Genomic DNA, 20,788 nt, shown 5'->3' with positions numbered 1-20,788 from the left:
GGTAGACGAAAGAAAAAAAAAGAAAACTATAACACATTGACCAAATTAGTTCTTATGGTGCAGATGGATACACTGTAACAATTTATAACACTTTAACATAACACTTTTTAAGAAGCCTTATTGAAAGACATCTAGCACGGTTCACAAGTATGTATAGTTACAGCAAGCTCTGGCAAAACGTATAAATTGTGATATAAAAACTCTATACGCAGGTGCTGAATGGATGTTGCGATAGACAAAATGAAAGTGACAATACGGTATGAAAAGTCATCGACTTTGTCGTATAGTTTGGTCAACCGTTTTTTTTTTTTTTTTTTTTTTTTATTTTACCAGCTATATCTTAGTGTAGGTCAAGATATAAGGATGACTTGAAAGTGTCTGTAGTTTCATTTTTCTCAAGTTTTTTAGGGTAGTCGCGACGTATAAAATTCCAGAAACTATAGTTGTTTGACGATAATATGTCATGTTTAAAACTGAAACTGAGAACAAAGAATATAGCTAAGCGATGTTCTTTCCTTTCAATCAGATCAGCTTTAAAGTCAGCCTTATAAGAGAGAAGGAACAATGCAATATGCTGGTAGGTTTGTTGCGTTGGACCATATCCGTTCTTTTTTCTACTCTTTCTATTCGGTTATCAACTCCACTCTCTGTGTGCGTTAATTCTTTCATTACAAATTAATCGACATAACCTTGCTCTTCTTCATATTTTTTTATCTTTACTTAGGCGTGTAAAGGAAAAATTCCCTATATTATTTTACCTACTATGTGAGATTAAATGCTTTCATCAGCACTCACAGTTCGATTACATAGAGCGAGTTAAGATTTCAAGGTTTATGAATCACTGTCTATTTGTACTATTTTCCTAATTCGATCAAAAAGTAATTCAGATAATAGAGAAGTGTAATATCACAAAATATAATTTTCCTATACATCTTCAAATACATTTCGTAATAGATCTGAATGTTTTTGAGCGTGATTTTATACATAAAGGATTTTAAGGGCTTTCTCAATTAAGACTTCTGAATGATATATTTTTCTAAGTACATATATGCATGTATTCCTTATAAATATTTGCGTACCTATGATTGTGCTAATATTATAATTATAATTATAAGCAAATTATTGACAGGGCAAAGCTACACGACTTGGATACCATGCATGAAGAAAAAACGACTTTGAAGAATTAAAAATATAATTTTATATGATATGGGTCGATAAATAAATGGGGAACTGGTGACTATCTGACTTAATGCTGTACAAATATCTAACCTGCAATTGTCGTCAAATGTATCAAATCAAATCTAGTTCTGTATCTGTGTACATGTGCATTTTATCTTGAAATTGTTTATGGCATGCCTATACTTATCAAAGATAGCTATGAAATCGTGAAGTACCATTCATTTAGTGTGACAATATAAACCCGTTCGGTGGATCCCCATTGGGATAACTTATAATCACACAAATCGTTTCTTTATTCAAATTTTGAAATATTTCATGTTGGTGAGGATGTCGTCATTTTGACATAGTCACTATTTAAATTTTCGTAAATTCGCATATTAAATTTCCTTGTCAGGAGAAATATCTTTATATCAATATTCACTGTATTGCAATTGCTTTTTGTTGATTTATTGTCAAATACATACATAAGACAACTATAGCTTTCCAAAAAAGCTGGTCGTCTCTTAGCGGTAAAATAGCATACGTGAATGTCCTTAAATGTTATATTTTTATAAAAGATATAAATGTTTAAATATATACGGTAAATAATTTTCGGTAACAAATAAAACTTTTAACGGCTGTAATGTTTCAAAACATTTTGGATTTTGATGTAATTTTGAAGGTGGGTAGACTTTTCAATGCTCTACATTATGGCTCCTTATATTAATTATCTTCTTGTATAGTTTAAGAGCTGCAGCTCAATCAAATTCTATGAATTTTGATGAAATTTTGCAGGAAGGTAGAGCTTTGAATGTTCTACATTAATGCTTCTTACATTTATTATCTATCTTGATGCTGACAGACTCCCAAAGATATATTCCCACAACTCATTACATCATCCTAGGGTACATAGTTTCTTAGAAATTGACTTTGACATAAAACGTAACCAAAGTCAATCATGCATGATCAAACTTTCTTCTATGTGTACGACAAAATCATTCATGCGCGAAAAGCCCGCGAAAATAAAACGGGAATACACGATATATAATATAGTGACTATTAAATAACATTGATAGTATCAAAACTTTCTTGAAATTATTGTTACATATCAATACCATATTGAATGTATATCGTAACTCTTTTGTTTAAATTTGATCGGTGCAACTATTTAGGAAATTTACCGATTCTTCTGATATAAGACTGGTTTCCGTTCAGCCAGTATCAGACTAAAGAAGAGGCTAAAATAATGATAATATACCGTAAGCGCATACGGTTCTACGTATTGATTTTAGAGTGTGTTATGTTGTCAGCCAATCATAAATAATCTTTCATGCTTTCAATTCTTTATAATCGTCTCAATGGGGACGATTAACTAGAAATCTGGATTCGAAATTCAAAATACCTATCTTCGACAGTCACATCATTTATCTGTATTTTATAATATGAAAAAGTAAACTGTGAAAGTACTTTAATTCGTGGATACCAGTTTTTTTGTGGATTGGGAAAGAAACACAAGTTAGTGGTATCTTGAATTTGTGGTTTTGAGGTTTTCAGTATACGCATCAATGTAAATCTCCTTTTCGTTGGGGACCTAGTTTGTTGGATTGGAATACCCACGGAAACCATGCAAATTGGTACCCTACGAACAAAAGTACTTTTACAGTCTGATAAAAATCTAAATTATATATTTTTTTTCAACAAAACATTCAATATTTCTCATCTTTTATAAATACAAGACTAAAACTTGATCGTAAATTTTATTTTTTAAATGGCTTTTAATATGAAAATAAATCATACCTGACAATGAGACGTTACAATAGCGTAACATTTGACAGATAATATATAGTTAAATCGGTTCAAATATGTTGTATTATCAAAAGGACCCACCAAAGTGGAATACGGCAGTTATATTGCATTTATTGTTCATGATACCGCTGGCATCTTCCAAACACAGATAGCATAGGTAGCAAAATCCATGTAAAATGACAAGCAACGCTTAAGTCAGGAAGCCACAATAAGAAACAAACGTAGTATTTGTATGATCAGGGGGAAAAGGACTAAACTAAAAAAACAGATAAATCAAAATTTAACAAATAAATACAGAAACTAATGAATAAATTATCATTTCGCACTTAACTTAAATCCTAGTGAGTATGAACTAGGTGCATTGCGGTGGTTTTTCTAACTTTCCGTTTTTTGCCTGATATTCCTACTTTTTATACGTACTTTCCTTTCGTCTACTATTTTTCTTTTTTTAAAACTTTATAGATTTTATCAGTTAGAAAGTTTGTTATTACCATTCATTTTGGTATACATGCATGGTATGTGTTTCTAAAAATACCTGCAGGTCATAAAACAATTTAAGTCCCGATTAAAAGCCAAAAAAATAAAATTTGTTATTTAAAAATCTGCTCTCATAATGAAAACGGTCATGCACACAATAACGATAACGGAGTTGATGATGACAATTTTTCAACTTTTGGAGCTATGACTCAAATTTCTATGCCTACTGAACTTTAACCAAATAGCTTATTTGGAAGACGTTTCGATCGGTAAAAAACTTCGTATTAATTCGTCAGTCACTTGCATTACAACGAGCCCTTATAAAAATAAAATAACACCATATACTTAAAAGCAGTCTCGAGGAAATTAATTGAGCTTTGACATTATTGAAAAAAAAAAATACTTTAGATAAAAATACTCCTCCGTTTATTACATGTACGTATTCTATATTGCCGTGATAAACATAGTTTAAATCAATATAATCATATAGAGACTTTGAGTTACAGTTCCAGTTCCGTAGTATAAGAATAATCAGGAGAACCAAGGTTATAGCGGTAATCAAAAGAAAGGTAAGATCAGACATGGAAAAAGGACATACGCAACAAAGAACACGCAGTAACTAAAACCATGTATACAAAGTAAAAAAAAAACACATTGGCAACTAAGTTTTTTTGGTGTAGATGCGATGTAACAAATCCCCAAAATTAGGATTGTTTAAAGATAAAAGAGATTACAGGATCTAGCCAAACAATATTCGTTCTTTCGGATCAGATGCCGACCGCTTGTTGAAAAACGCGTCCACCACACTGGACAAATATGTTGTCGATTAAAAACTTCAGCATTTTGTATATTTGGAAGATGATTTGGAATTATGTCTTACAAAGTATGAGGAATCTCTGTCAAGGACAATATATTTGTATATAGGTGTACCATCTTTTTTTAAACAATGATGTATGTTTTTAAGTCGGGAACTTAACTGAGTATAGGGAATAGAAGTATACAGTGTTGACAAATCATGGGTGTTTATGCTTTCATATTCTGATAGTAATCTTGAACTGATTGCCTCCAAAAGTTCTTTCGAACGTTTCAGAATCCACATTGAATTAGTACCACTACGGCAGTAACAAGTGTTGTGGTCGGACTGCAGACCCTCTTTGGCAGTTGGCAGTATAGAGGTTACAAGTTTTGAAGGAGGTTTGGTGGTACATTTTGCAGATCCAGGTATGAAACGTTGTTTATGGATTTTTGTGGAGTTAAGGAATCCATTACGTAAATCACAATTATCGTCCTTGGTAGAGAGACACAAAGTTGTTCTCGTTTTATCCATTTTCTTACATAGTCCTCCACGGCATTCATAAGAACTTTAAAGTCATATTTCCAATTTATGGAGCGTGGTTCACGGTACTTGGGACCTTTAGAAAGAATATTACACAGAGATTCGTTTTCTATGGTAGTTAAATCTACCGTAACGACCGGAAGGACCATATTTGAATAGAGAGTTTTTGCAAGAACAGTCAGGTGGTTTAGCCTTGAAGTATTCATCTCGAGCTTCTGCAAGAGCATTTTATAATTTAACATTTTGGATGCAATGGATGAAGTTTAAGAATATGAAATAATTGGTATGGATTTATCTTTGAAATATGGGGTAATTTTCTTGCTAACGTTTTTGAGATGAAGGATGTCAGCCAAATTAATTACATCTATACCTTTGTTGACAAACGGTAGTGGGAGAAATGATCGTTTTTCTTTATCTTGAATTTTCACACAAACTTGTAAAGAGTCTTAAATTAATTAACAAAATGATGGCAACAAGTCTGTATGATGATGATGAGTTAGGGTCAGAAACAGGAGTGTCAAGACTTGATTTGTAATGGAAGTGTAGTTGAGTGAAAGGTATAGAATAGAGTTTGGTTCTTATGTGATGAAGTCCAAGAGGTTTTTGTATTAAAGGAAGGAGACCATCTATGGAGACATCATGTAACTTACGTTACGTATAGTGGCGATTGCCATGACTCCATTCCCGTCTTGGCTTTTTGTCAAATACATGCATCACATTAATGCCATTGCAATATTGGTTTAAAATGTTTCCTATACTTTTGATGTTGTCATTCCATCCGTAAGATATTGCAGTACCCAGTCTGCGTATCTAGTACTCATTTCTTTCGCAAAGGTAGTTTTTACTTAGAACGTGACTATTGGTAGGATCGTATTTTTTTTCTAGAATACGAACTTTCATAGAGAGAATTGAATGATCTTATTGATTAAAATGTTTATGAACAGTCGGGAATTTGGTGGTGTTAATTCCCGAACGATGACCGCACATTACTTTGTTTAATCGTTCCTGTGTTTCACCGACATTTACTAGACCGCATAAGTTGCATTCTAATCTATATTACGTTTCCTGACATGCAACTCAAGTCATCATGACTTCTTGTATGGAAAGTTTTGTTTGTAAGAGAACTGGAGAGGTAAATGTTGGTTATAAGTATGTTGTTTGTTTTGCAATTTTTAATGCCACATTTTGATATAATACAATGTGGTTTGTCATCGTTGTACTCAAATATATCATGTAAATTGATGGAACATGGTTTGATGAGTTTGAAATAGTAAGAATTTTTGTACTGGAATAATTAGTCTGCAGGCTGAACGTGTGAATGGTACCTTTTTGTTGGAATGGTAGAAGCACTTTCCATACCAGATGTGAGCGTGCTAAGATTCCCATATGGGGACACCACATTCTTACAAGACAGCAGTGTGTCCGATATCTGCAGTCAGGGTCGGACCTTTTTATACTGGGCGACGTCCGAGGCAGTTTTTCTTTTACTCCTCTTGTTAAAACCATAAAATATCAAATTGTATTGCTGGGTTAATGTCACCCTCGGGGACAAACTCCACCAGCAGCGGTATCGACCCACTGATGTGAAATAATAATCAAGAGAACCAAGGTAAACAATGATATGATGCAATATATAAATTGTTATTGTTTTGCATGTAATTATTCGTGTGTTTCAAAGTACATATACACAGAACCAGTGAAATATAAATTGACGGCAACTGTAATACTTCAATATACATGTAAAACTTTTCTAAATAGGGAAGCTATTGCTTTAGTTGGCAAACAGTTTTTTTTTCAAGAAAGGAGGCAGGACGAGGTACTTCAAAATCGACCTAAGGGTGGTCACTTATAGTGTATGTGTTCCATAGACTATGAAGGCACATTTATCCATTAACTAGCTTCGATACGCATTCAACTGAGATGTGGTATTCTGGTGTGTGTCAAAATCTGTCGAACATATTGATATTGAATGTTCGCAAATTAATGATTGCAAGATTAATTTCTTTTTAGCGTCTATTGCCTATAATAAGGGCATCTCGGATCAGTAAAAAATCTTCAAAATTCAAAAGTGTTAACTTTAGAAAAAATGAATTAAGTTGTTTTATGTTTACTAAACAGCGAAAATATCATTTTAACTCACTGGGCCATGATTCCAGTTTTTAGTGGAATCCGTTTTGCTTGTTACGTTCTGTGTGTGTGTGAAAACATATATTGTGTAATTCATTTAAATATAAAATTGCTAGTTTATCAAATTTACAAAATAGATGAACAGGGATATGCTTTGGTTTGTAATGGCACAGAAAGAATTATGAACATCAGAGAATTCCATTTTCATATAAAAGTCATTAAATACGACTGTCTCCCATTTTCAATAATGAGAACTCTGGTATACTAGCCAAGGATTTCATACGCTGAAGAAAATAACTTTTTGACACACTAGTAATTTATTTCTTATAAAATAAATTCGTCAGGGTTGCTAGCACTTCTCTTTTTAGCAAATATGAATGCTCTAATTTTCAAGTAATCCACAATAGGTTTAAAAGTTGGTTTCGGATAAAATCTGTATGATATAAATGAAGACCAATACTGGCAATGCATGTGTTTGATTAAAACATGTTGTTCTTGCTTTACAGACGTTAAAGTCATGATGTCAGTTTCAAGTCTGAAAAAAATAATGATTGTGATTGTTATTTTTGGCAATCAATTTTGTGCCTATTATCTTAATCATTATTTAGTCAATGGATTCACCTGAAAAAACTCCGTATCTTCGTTAATATGGCATCCGTTTCAAATATCATACTCACTTTGTTCTTTACACACATAATAAGTGGTCAAGTTTGAAGTAATCGTGCCGTTTCCGTCATCAGAAATGTAATAACAGGGAATCGTCTGTCCTAATAATACTTCCGACTTTGGAATATACAACATAACAACCTTTGTTTTTTCAAGAAGTGCAGGTTTTGGATGCTCTGTTCTCGTCAGTTTGTTTAGTAGTAGTTAAATAATTATTATTCATTGCCAAAGATATTATAAATTCCATGCATATATAACTCATTGTACACTTGTTATTAAATTTTTCGCCTGTTTTTTCAATGGTCATGTTTAATTTCAAATCTGCAAAGAATTAATTTACCTGAGTTTACTGATTTTTGGAGAATGATTTTCTTACAAAATTATTTTCAGGAAGATTACATACGGGTCAACAATTCTTATATTGTATCATATTGACCATGCAACACTACTACAAAAATACCTAAATAAGTTACAGATAATAGATACAATGAAACCAAGCTACAAAGTATTGTTTTGAAAACACGTTAAACCTAAAGGTGACTTTGACGGTTATCATATTCTTCGTTACAATAGAACCATACTCTCAAAACAAACATAAGTGAAAGGCTATTCACGTCCAATTAATGTCATAAAGTTTACATGATTTTTTTCAAGATGACTTCAGCATTTAAGACTACATGCAATAGTATTTAAAACCTGTATTAATGTATAAAGATGCCATCACATAGTAATTTTCAAGTTACTGAGTCATGGCCCCTTGGTTAGTCAAATTGACCAGCCATGGACCTAAACTAAGCCAATATGAAAATCACAATGTATTAATTCCGTAATACATACATTGCATAAATAACAATATACATAATTACACATGTTACAGTTAAATGATCAAGCTAGATTTCATACAAAGTAATTATAATGTTTTCCTTTCTATCAATTTTGAATACATCTTACCTGAATATTCTATACCAATTTTACTTGCTTTGGCTTTTTATCGGAAGTGTGAAAGGTTACTGTGTACATTCCAAACTCAATGCATGTCGTCAAATGTTTCCCTATCCATATTTCTTGGTAGGTTCTTAATTTATCATAGTCGATGTCGATTACCCATTCATTACTTCCTGTTTTGAATGTATCGTTTGTTAATTCAATACTAAATAATTCCTTTGCTTCATCGTATTGATAGGAAACATGATGAATTGTCATTTTCTGTAATGCTTTATTCTTTAACTGTTGAATGCGATGGTTTGTTGGTTCAGAGCATAGCTGGTATTCAACACTGCTATTTGTTTCGCATTATGTAATAAGAACCCTTTAAGGTAAACTTGAAGTTTTCATCATTAACCGATTCGACATACAAACCTTTCCTTTACATGTTACGGTTAGGATCGTTATTAATTGGCATATAACTATAAAGATCTTTTACTGTGACAAAGTTGCAACGCTATTTTGAATGCAAATTTAAAGATTGATGGTTCATTGGGACGCCTTAGACTTACACAATAGTGATAAAGTAGCTTACACTTCATTGTATGGAAAGATTTGAATTTTTTTAACATGTACAATTCAGGGTATAGTACATTAGAAAAATATACCACGAACTTGATAAGCGAATAATATATGTGAACCTTAAAGTTTCATTTTTTGCGCACGTTTTCGATCAATATACATCGGAAACGAACGACAGTATTTGTGTAGTATAATGTACTTTTAAGTTGCCATAGAAATATAAAAATTCATATTTTAAAATTAAATCATTAAATTTTGAACATTGATTAAGGTGTGGCAAGTAACTACCTTTCATTACAGGAAAGCATATCAGCAAAAAAACAGATAAATGTAGTAAATTGTAGCATACATCCCAAAGATATAAGCATATATATTAAGTAGAATTAAATTATTGGTCGAGTAATCAAGGGAGGCAAGGTCATAGCGGTAATCAAAAGAATGTAATCCAGGGACAAAGACCAGACATGGAAAACAGACATACAACAACAATGAACAAAGAACATAAAGTAACTAATATCATACATGCATAAGTTTGCTCAAGTTTTCCTTTACCATCGATTTTTAAGTGTAGGTCAATATATGAGGCTGACTTCACAGTGTCTGTAGTGTCCTTTATCTCAAGTTCTAAATAACTAAACACTTTTTGGCCTTGCACCCTAATATTATATAGATTGATTTGACATTACGTTTAGCATAATCACTTTTGACTATATGTATACATTCATCTACCTTAAACGAAAACTTTTCAGTGATATTGGTGTATCGGGAATTACTGGTGTTGTTCGATCTACATGTATAAGAATAACATTAATAAATATACGTATGCTTCTATACATTTTTATAGAACTATTATTTCTATAGGCTATAAAAAAAACAATATATGTTTTGCAAAAACTATTTTAACAAAAATGTGGTAAAAGTTATGAATTATTTTTATGATAATTATCATATATTTTTTTTTACTTAAAAACTAAAAGTTTCAGTGCGACAAATACGCAATAGAATGGAAAACGTATTATATCGCACATCACTCTAAATAAACGATTAGTTATTTGCATTACATAAATATAGAACCAGTTTTAACCGACTATTCATATACCTGTATCGTCAGGCCATTTGCGGCGGTTTCCACATTTCTGTTTTTTACCCAAGTATTACTATTTGTTATGTGGACTTTTCTTTAGATTATTCAGGTTGCTTATTACCTAGATTTTATCAGTTCGGTTAGTTTGTTATTACCCAGCATATACAGTAACAATGTGCATCTAAACTTCCGGTATTAATGAATGAAATCTGTAAACAGTCTTTCAATATGAATATACTTGTATACGGTGTATAGTCCGACGGATAAATATATTTATCATCCTGATAGGTCTCTAAAAATAAACACAAACTTTCAGTTAAATAAATACCATCATTATTTATTTTATACATTACCATAGAAAAATTAATGCTCTAGAAATTTAATATTATGATATGAAGATTGCACAGGGAAATTTCAAGATGTTTTTTATTGAATTTTGCTGTTATAATTGATGTAGGAGGTCAATTACCATTCGAGCCTACTTAAGCGCAATGAATGAAAACTGAAAGTATTTACGAAAGAATATACATACTCTTTTGTTTCATGTGTTTCCGTTTGTTCCAAATGTCATACAACATAAAACAAACTACCTATCATGACATGTGGAGCATTGGTTATTCTACGAAGCAAAAATAAAAGGTAAGATCTGCATTGTTTCGCTAATTATCATGTTCAAATTCCCTATATAACACATATATTTTTTAAACTCGTCACAAAAATTAAGTTTTCCGTATGATATTTCACAAATGACTTTAAACAAACATGTAAGCATTTGTTATTTATTTTTAATGTCACAGATATCAACTAGTTTAGCTTCTTTTATCAATATCTTAAAAATTAAGGGCATTTTATCATTCTTTTTATCATAGCTAAATTTGTTGAAATGTAAAGACAAACCAGACAAAAGAATATTTTTTTACAAGATTTTTGTTTTCTTTGTTTTTTTTCTCAAATAGTTACTGTTTTATTTTGACAGGCGTAAACAAATTTACGACTATCTGAAGACATTTATTGACTAAAAATAGGAATTATTTACTAAACGTTTCGTTGGTAATACATCTATGCAAGGAAAATAAGGAAAGACATGGGATAACATGACTAAACAATAACATTCTTTCTGTGATTAAGGGACAAAGACAATGAATAACTTAAACTAAAATAAAGAATACTCACATGAGCTGACGACATAATTATCAAATCGAAGATCCTTAACCAGGCTTATTGGCTAAAACTCAATTTGAATAGTAATCACTGTTATTAATGTGACTTTTTTTTAAGAAATACTCAATTACGATGCAATGATAGACTGGTATATAACCTCTGTTGAGATGGCAGGACCGAAAGAAATATTGACATGGCAATAATCTTTCATTTCAACTATTTCATTTTTCTCTGAGTCAGGTGTACTGTTGTAACTCGACGCACAAGTGTCGTCATACTGATATTTGTTTTTGTCTAACATGTCGCAAGTATGTATGGCCAGTAAGTTATGTATCTATTAATTATTCCCTTGAAAACTATTGAAAAAAAACAATGTTCATATGCTAACAAAGTAAAAGCAGTGTATATTTTCACAGTACATTTTTTTTTCATTTCAGCAAACATGTCAACTGCATTCATTTGTAAAGATTATGTTTATCATATGTTTTCTTTATAGTTGGCGCAATTTATTCTCTGTTAACGACTTCGTTTCTTATGTGATAATTGTGTTAAAGATTTTCAAGATATAATAAAGAACAATTACTTCTTTGAGAATCGTCCATCCACTTTAACATTTTGAATACGCAAAATACTTATTTTTTTATTATTTCAAACAAACCAAATCAATACTGAACGGAGAACTATTTCACAAATAAAAATCCTCCCAAAAAATTAAAAAATATGATTTATAAAAATATTGGTAATTTCGTTATAGTGTATCCCATCTGCACCATGAAAACTGATTTATTCAATGGGTCATAGTTTTCCTTTCCTCGTTTCTCTACCCCGGACTTGACTTTTTATGAGCAGTTTTTTTCTAGAAAAGTAGAGGACGCTTACCATATCGGTGCACCTGGTCCATGCTCATCAGCAACATTAGAACTAAATGCTGAGGAATTTCAAATAAAGTGTAAAAAAAAAGGCATTCAAAACAAACAAAAAACCTAAAACGAATTTGTCGTGATGGTTTTATCAGAATAGTCTTGTTATCCTTAACATTATCATAATAATTTACATGTAAAAACTTCCATTTGTCATTGCAGTAAAATTTAGAGTAAGGGAAATGTTGTGCCAAAAAGCCTTTTTTGAGCATTGTATTGTTTATTTAATACTACATAATACGTGCACTTCTAATATATACAATGCTTACTCACACATGTTATAAGTCATAAATCCGACAGTTTAAGGGTTGTCTTTAGACATTTTTGCGCCGACAGGTTAACGAGTATTCTAACAATAGGTTTTCGCTATGAATGACAATTTGTTAAAACACTAATGGATACACTTTTTGGATTAGTTGCCTCATATATAGCACATTAGCGGATTTTACAATCCGTATGAAAAATCCTCACCCAAATAGAACTAAATGCTGAGAAATTTCAAATAAATTGTATAAAAAAAGCGTTCAAAACAAACAAAAAACGTAAAACGAATTTGTCGTGGTGGTTTTATTGCTAGAACTCTAACAAATAGGCTTCTGGAACAGGGTTATGTTGCTACGAGATTGAATTCACCAATACAGAAATTTTATGGTCGTCATCATGAACTCGTAGATTGTTATGGTGTACCCATTTCCACCATGGTAACTGATTTATTCATAGTTTTCCTTTCCTCGTTTGTCTACCCCGGACTTGACTTTTATGAGCAACTTGGCTGGAGTTTCTAGAAAATCAGAGGACGCTTACCCTACCGGTGCACCTGGTCCATGCTCCCAGTTTTTAGTGGAGTCCGAGTTGCTCATTTGCTTTTGTTACTTTGTATGTATGATTTTAGTTACTTTATGTTCTTTGTTGTGTATGCCTGTTTTCCATGTCTGGTCGTTGTTCTTGGAATACATTCTTTTGATTACCGCTATAACCTTGGTTCCCTTGATTACTCTTTAAATAATTTTTAACTTTTATAAATACTGTAAACGTTTAAACTTACTATACTCGGCGTCACATAAATAATATACTGTTAAAATTTGAATAAAAATATTTTCTACGACTTTATTGACACCTTTTAGCCGTTTGGCTAAACGAATGAGCAAGTCATTTAAGACAATTTAAACGGCGGTAGGTGTCAATAAAGTCGTAGAAATTATTTTTATTCAAATTTTAACAGTATGTTATCTATGTGACGCCGAGTATAACAACATTTATTTTAAATATAAAAACAAATCTAAAATGACAATGAGATGTTACAATAGCCCAATATCTGACAAAGAAGATAGAGCTCAATCAGTTCTAATAATATACATTTATATAGAAACCCATCAAAAGCATGAAAAGTGTGATACGGCAGTTATATTGTAGACATCTATTATCAGGTTGCTTTTATGATCTATAGGACATGCATAAAAATGCAAGCGACATGACCAGCGACGTAATAGTAATGAGGACACGACCGGAACCAGTAACAGTATATATAAGTAACTCCACTTGAAATTAATCTTTGAAATATTAACCAGGTATTAGTTTCACAAAATGACGCGAAAGCTTAAAGTTGATCGTACGTAATAACGTCACAACATAAAAGAGCATTGTGGCGTCATATTATTCGATCGATTATACACTTTAGACTCTTTGTGAAATTAACTGCAGCTTAATTGCAATGTAATATGCGTTTCTAGCAACTAGTTTCTCGCATTCATTAGATACACGTGAAAATATCAAACCAGGATTATGGGAAAATCTTCAATAAATCGGTACTGATGGTGGTAAAGGACATATGATAATGATTTTGGCGTTTATGATGTCGACGTTAAATTTTTGAAGTGGGGACTTTAGTCTTGTGTCGACAATACCTTAATCCAATAGTTTATTTGAAATATTTCGACCTGATATAAAAATAACTCTGTACCCTTATTCGGATTCTACAGGAAAATAATTTAGCATCAACGTTTGCAGTTAATCTGAATCTTACTTAAAAAACGTGATCGTTTTATGAGGCATTTATTCTTTTAGTTACAGAGTTATGGTTAAAAAGAAGGTATGACGCAAGATATAAACCGGTCTTCTCTTGTAGGTTACTTTTCGTGTTTCAGGATATTCAGAAAAACTAAGATTTAAATTCATATTTTAACTAATGTATTTTTAAGGACAGCTGATTTTTTTAAAAAATTGAATATAAATACTAGAAAAGCAGATGATGCAAACACTACCTATGCACTTAGTTTATGCACCCAGTTTGTTTCATATATAACGAGTTGCTCATTTGCCTTTATTTGTTTGTTTGTTTGTGTTTTTTTTTCATGGCATGATATTTTGGTTATTTATTGTTCATTGTTGTGTTTGTTTGTTTTCCGTGTCAAGTCTTTATCCCAGGAATTTTTGTTCTTGTGATGACTCTTTCTATCGTGAGATTCAATTGCAGAAAAATATTGATAGACAGGGTGCTTCAAACTAAAATCACTAAATTGATATGACAAGATTGAAATTCATATCATGGATTGACGGTATCAGATGCATGCACTCATACAGTGCCTGTACATTCAAATGTACACACAATTTTTTTTTCGTCAGGTATCTACTTTTGTAATTAAATGTAACTATGTGTTCAATTTACATACGAAATGCACAAAAATCTTTTGAAAAAAACGTGCCCTGATCGTAAACATATGAAACAGAGGCGATCTTACATAAACATGAATGTCATTAGGTGCTCCGGGAGGATACGAATATTCTGCTCCGAAGGAACTTAGTGTGTTTCCACCCAGGACTTAAAAAAACGTAAGTAAAATATTGAGTCATTTCAATACATTCTCATGGAAACGGTGTAAAGTAACTGTAGCTCTTAAATAATGCGAGTGGGAGTGTTGTTTTATTTTAGTTTCATACACATCAAAACGTAATATCTAACATATGCGGAGTTCCATTATTTAAGTGTTTTTAATACCACCGCAAGCATGTAAGTTGTCAAGAGTAATGTTGCATTCTGTTTTGATGGCATTGCACTTCACATCTTCTGAAATATTGTGCGGATAATCGCAATTGCATATTTTTGGATTCCATACTAAATTTGCCTGACAAGACTTTAAGAAAAGACGGTTGTTTCCACAATGAAAGAACATGTTACATTCTTCAGGATGCTGATAATAATTTCCATTGTCCTCCTCTTTGCATGTGTCTAAGGTTTCTGAAAGAAAAGGAAAACATAAGCAAAATATAAAAGGTACAGTGGCAATCATTAAATGAACCATACTGATATATACAAAAATAAAATTAATAGTCACTCTATAGCAATAAATGAATGGAATTGATGTGTGCATTGAGACGAATTACCTTTTCTGTACGTATACGTACATGAACACCACATTTAATTTGTTCATTAAAGTATGATATGTATTACCACAAAATCATTATGTAATGGAAACTGCTGCATTCAATTTGCGATCTTAATGTGATTGGTATTTTTGATTTAAGATATAGTTTTAGTTAAAAAAAATCATCTTCATTGACTTCGAGAAGACATTTACTTGTACAGACAGAGACTCGCTTTAAAAATTGCAAATGCTTACATGATTCCGTTAGGCCTGTATTGTATTACCTTTCCTCATGATGGTAGCCTAAGATTGGGCGATGAAGGAAAGTGCAGTGGAAAAGAATAATAACATCCAGTGGACTATGATAGGACAGATTGTTGAACGTCATGTTGCTGGCGAGTTTATCCACCCTTGGCATGAACATAGCAAGGAGCACGAAAAAATACTTGAATCAAAAGCACAACCAGTGGTTCTTAATATAAACGGAGAGAAGAAACCAATCATCAAATTAATACTAATGGCAATATCCACATTATTCTATGAAACAGTGAACTGCATGAGGTAACATAACTCACATATGAGTTACTTGTAGTACCAATTTCAAAGTCAGATAGGGGAGGTTGTTGTTCACACAATGAATTATCTTTATAGTTTAACCTATGTTTAAAGTAGATCAAACAATGTTTATATGAAGACGACAGCGATGACATCAAAGCATGTGTTAACGTCGTATAAGAGTAAGAGTGATCAAACTTAGGTTAATATTCCCTAATTATCTTTGTTTTTCATAATACTGTACGTTACGCTTCTTAATAACACTATATGATGTCAATACAAAAACTAAACTTACTCTGTCCTTCACACAAATACTTATTTTGAGCCAGTCTTTCATTTAGTTGCTCGTTATCGGTAAGAGGTTTACATGATACTGTATGCTTTGTCATTTCCGATTTTAGTACATATGCCTCTTTTCTTATTGTATGTGTCTCTTGTGTACATGATGAATTCAATTTAGATTGTAGCGGATGGCTCGCTGTGCCATTTTTGACGACCAGAGACAGTAAAGCTTCCGTGCATATTTCACTCATTTGGCATGTAATGTGGTAATGGTCATCAGTTTCGTGTAAAATTAGATCTACCAGTGGATCTGTTAATTGAAATAAAATAGGTAATTCCTGACAAGATAATGTTGTGTTTACATAAAATAATTTAGCAAGATACAAAGAGTCCGGTTCGTTTAGGGATTCTCTGATACAAAAACGCCATACGCAGGTGCTGAATGAATTATGTCAAATAGGAAAGAATATATATTTAGCAGTCTTCGCGGTTTTCGTTTAGATTTGTCATGAATTTTCCGTTCAATCTAAGAGTATACCAATACCATAGGCTGACTTTATAGTGTTCGTAGTGTTCCTTATTTCTAGTATGCTTTGTAGTCGATGTATAATATTAACGAATCTTCGATTGTTGAAAGACCAAATGTTATTCTTATCGAGGAAACTGACATCAAATGATTTTGCTAAAGAGTGCGTCCTCTTTTGGAAGAGATCCAATGAGGGGTATTATGTAGAGGTAGAAGTATGTCTTTTTTCTTATTTGCTAGGGAAACTTTACAATATAATTAGTCTCATACTTTCCTAATAACCATTAACATAGTCACTGAAATATAAATCGTTTAACACAACAAAAGAATATAGGCAACTGGTTTTAAAACCAGTTGCGCAAATTGCTATGGTAGTTGTCTAGTACTATTTTAGTATGGAGTCTTGGATGATAATAAACATTTACATTTACTATCCGAACCTTTTAAATACTTTCAGGATATAGGTTTATCACATGTTTGCATGTATTTTTTTTTTACAGTTACCAATATATCAATATGTGCATACCTGAACTCTCAATATCAAATTCACATATACCATCTCCGTCCTTTTTATAATGAAAAATAATCCTGTACAATCCAATATCGTGACATGTAAAATTTTGTTTCCCGATTTTCAGGGTTTGTTCTATTCTAGATGCGTTGTAATCAACTACCCAACCTTCAAAATCAGTGTTGAATTTATCCCCAGGAATAACAACAGTGGTATATTCTTTTTCATCAGGATCAAAATATTTTAGCGGAAAATGAGTAATTGTTAAGTTTACCAAAGTTTTGGTTGTATTGAACATTGAACAGGAAGATTTAGGAGAAACACATATCGAATCACCAAGTGTACCAATCACTTTATTATCTGTGCAATCTACAAGATAAAACAGTGTCTGTAAGTTCATGCAGTTTCGTGCACTTGAATTCATAATTTGTTTTATATAAACTTTCGCCTTAAGATTATGTTTTATTTTCATCTGTTTTATAGACATTTGATCTTCATGCACTGACTTGTTATTTCTAAATTAAGAAATGGCAGCTATATTTTTTCGGTTAATGAAGAAATAACCCCAATCACGTAGTTTTTTATGTGCGCACCACGGGCACCGAGTTGTTTTTTAGATAGACCGAAAAGTATAATAGTCATTTCTTATGATTTAATTTCAGTATCATAATTCGACGAGTAGAATCGACGAATTAACAAAGGTTGATGACGTCATAGTCACATTTCAAAATTTGGTCTATGAAATGATGGACAAAATTTGTTATCCAATAAGAAAGGTGTTACTTCTGAAATGAAATTATGAACAAATAAACACAAAGATATATCTAAAGTCAAGACGTGTTCATCCTTTGCTCAATTTCATTTTAAAACTATGAAAATGGTTAAGTTTATAATAAAATAAGAGAAAAGATAATCACGGGCTAACACATTAAAACGTGAGAAAATGTGGATATTCAATTTAGTGATGATTAACTGATTACCTGTTAATCGGCATACAAGTCAATTTCATTAGAGGAAAACAAATAGTGCTAGGGGTACGGACCTATCCAACTATCATACTCAAAACAGTCAGTAACGAAAACGTGCAGGATGTTAACTAAGTTGCCGCTTATGTGCATCTACTTTTCAAAGCAATTACTGATAATGATTTGTATCTTCAAAACTCCTAATTTATAGCATCCTGCTACAACATATATCTTATGGAATGTATTGTGAAATTTAAATGATAAGTAATATTTGCTTATTTTGTTTGAGATATTAAACGCCACTACTTACCGCCTTTAAGAAAACTCAGGTTAGGGTTGGTTGGAGGTGGTTTTTCTATATAAAAAAAAACAAAACAAAATAATAAATAAAATTCAAAAATTGAAATATTGCTCTGCTATTCAGTCGTGTCCCATTATGTAATAACTTAAAATCTTTTTTTTTTTCAAAACAGACAACCTACCTATACCGAATCCTTTAGTATAGAAATACGTCATAGCAATCGTGAGACCCATAAAAAAAAATAATTAAATACAATTATTAAAAAGGATTGCTCGGAAAATTGCAATAAGTTGTATGTGCTTTTATTTGTATGCATGTAACCAGCATCATTGTGAACAGTACAAACTTCTCACAGGTTCATTTTTTAGTGGAGCTTTTGTAACTCCGTGTTTAATGTATTCTTTTAGGTTGTTTTGTATGGTATTTTACCGGGGTCTACCTTCTTTTTCTGGACACTGTTTTGTTTCGAAATGTCTAAGGCATGGCTTTTTTTCGCAGCCTATTCAGTACCCAAATATCACTGATATAAACAGATAACTCAGCGACCGTATTCAATTAATCAAGTAAGTTATGTGACATCTCTCTATGATTAAATTTGCTTTCCACCAATTAGTTTACTTAGATTAACAAAAAAACAAGTTACCAACCTTCTACCCATTTCTTGACATTTAAGGACAAATACGCTATTATAGCAGAAAAGACCGCTATGACGATGATAAAACAACACATTCTTATCACTTTCATGAAGGCCATATTCTGAAAGTTGAATTTTTATAAGGTTTTATAAGATTTAGTGCTAGAAATATTAATAAATTAATAAAAATAATTAAAATAAAATTAATAAATAATATATTAATAAACTCAACTAGACCTGAGTGTTTGCGTAAATCTGATTTTAAATTACCAGTCTTCATGCCCATTAATATTTTAGGGTGATGCTTCGATATGAAGCAGTTTTTATTTCTTTTTTGTCCTCCTTTATGATGAAATTTAATAATATTTTTAGTTATATTTTGTAGTTATATGTTTATGCAGGCGCTGATTCATTTTGCGACTGACCAGGCGCACGCTCCCACTCCTCCTACCAGATTAAAAGTGGAGTTTTATTTTGCGTGAAATGTATATTTATCACTAATTCAACATAAATAATTCTGTCCCGCTTTGCTCAGCTTTTTTTCTGTTTACACTTGAAAGAACCTAGATCCGCCCTTTGACGTCAAACTCATACTTAGAGATGATTTTTCTTACCACCCGAAATCATTAATTCAAAGTAATAAACAGAGCATACAAATATGAGACATTACATTGAACTTGGCCTTTAATCAAATTGATGTTAATTAATCATGAGATTCCAATTGTAGCTGCTATTGTATGTGAATTTGAAGTTACAATTATTTTGAAATCGTGTGGGTTGTTTAAAAGTTCAAATTTATAGGATTTTGCGTCATGGTATGCGTAATGTAGTCTCTGCAGTTGGAATCAATTTCAATTTTGCCGAATTTCTAATGAATTACGATAACTTAAACAGTGTACATACGTTTTTCCTCATTTCATAAAACTCGTTTTCGTCAGTCTACAAAACAAACCAAATTTACACCTAACAAACTATAGATTGCGTTTGAATTATTTACACATTGTTTTGACCAGTTTCGATAAACACTGAAGACTCTTTTATGCAAAAGATTTTCAGTATTATGTATCTGTTGCACATTTATACTAAAATCATATGTTCTGTTTTGTTCCTAACTCTTTTTGATATTCGCAAATGGTTTTGCAAAGTAATACGTTAAAAATTTCAAGATTTGCGTACTTGAAATACATAATTTATGTGGAGAATATTTTTACAATACATACCATGTCCATATCGTTGTCTGTTACTGTCCATATTTGCTTCTCCTTGATAGAATTACCAACATTCTGCAGTTGATAGTAAACAAACCTAACTTTAACACACAATGATTTCAAAATAAGCCTTTTACAACCATTAAAAAATGTCTGATGCAACTTGAATTCAGGTGTACAATTCTATCTAAATCAGCTTATTT

At 31.8% G+C, this 20,788-nt stretch overlaps 1 protein-coding gene across 7 annotated transcripts in view; it reads right to left on the bottom strand.

Moving 5' to 3' along the window:
• Positions 1-15,139: 15,139 nt before the first annotated feature.
• The window catches only part of LOC148626437 (uncharacterized), a 30,566-nt gene continuing 24,917 nt past the window's right edge, over positions 15,140-20,788 (bottom strand). For 6 of the 7 annotated variants that reach the window (XM_088570438.1, XM_088570437.1, XM_088570439.1 and 3 more), the window contains 7 exons: positions 20,598-20,660; positions 20,281-20,316; positions 19,391-19,499; positions 18,753-18,797; positions 17,493-17,846; positions 16,454-16,750; positions 15,140-15,476 (listed from right to left, as the gene is read on the bottom strand). In XM_088570438.1, the coding sequence (XP_088426564.1) occupies positions 15,220-15,476; positions 16,454-16,750; positions 17,493-17,846; positions 18,753-18,797; positions 19,391-19,499; positions 20,281-20,316; positions 20,598-20,660 (1,161 nt within the window). In that variant the 3' untranslated portion in view covers positions 15,140-15,219. The remainder of the gene's footprint in view (positions 15,477-16,453; positions 16,751-17,492; positions 17,847-18,752; positions 18,798-19,390; positions 19,500-20,280; positions 20,317-20,597; positions 20,661-20,788) is intronic. The other variant, XM_088570440.1, reaches the window with a different exon arrangement.

The sequence above is a fragment of the Perna viridis genome, chromosome 2 (assembly GCF_037379345.1).
Source record: "Perna viridis isolate PV_CMFRI_1.1 ecotype Kerala chromosome 2, ASM3737934v1, whole genome shotgun sequence".
Lineage (NCBI taxonomy): Eukaryota > Metazoa > Mollusca > Bivalvia > Mytilida > Mytilidae > Perna > Perna viridis.
The sequence above is the reverse complement of the archived record's forward strand: the minus strand, read 5'-3'. Positions and strand labels throughout refer to the sequence as shown.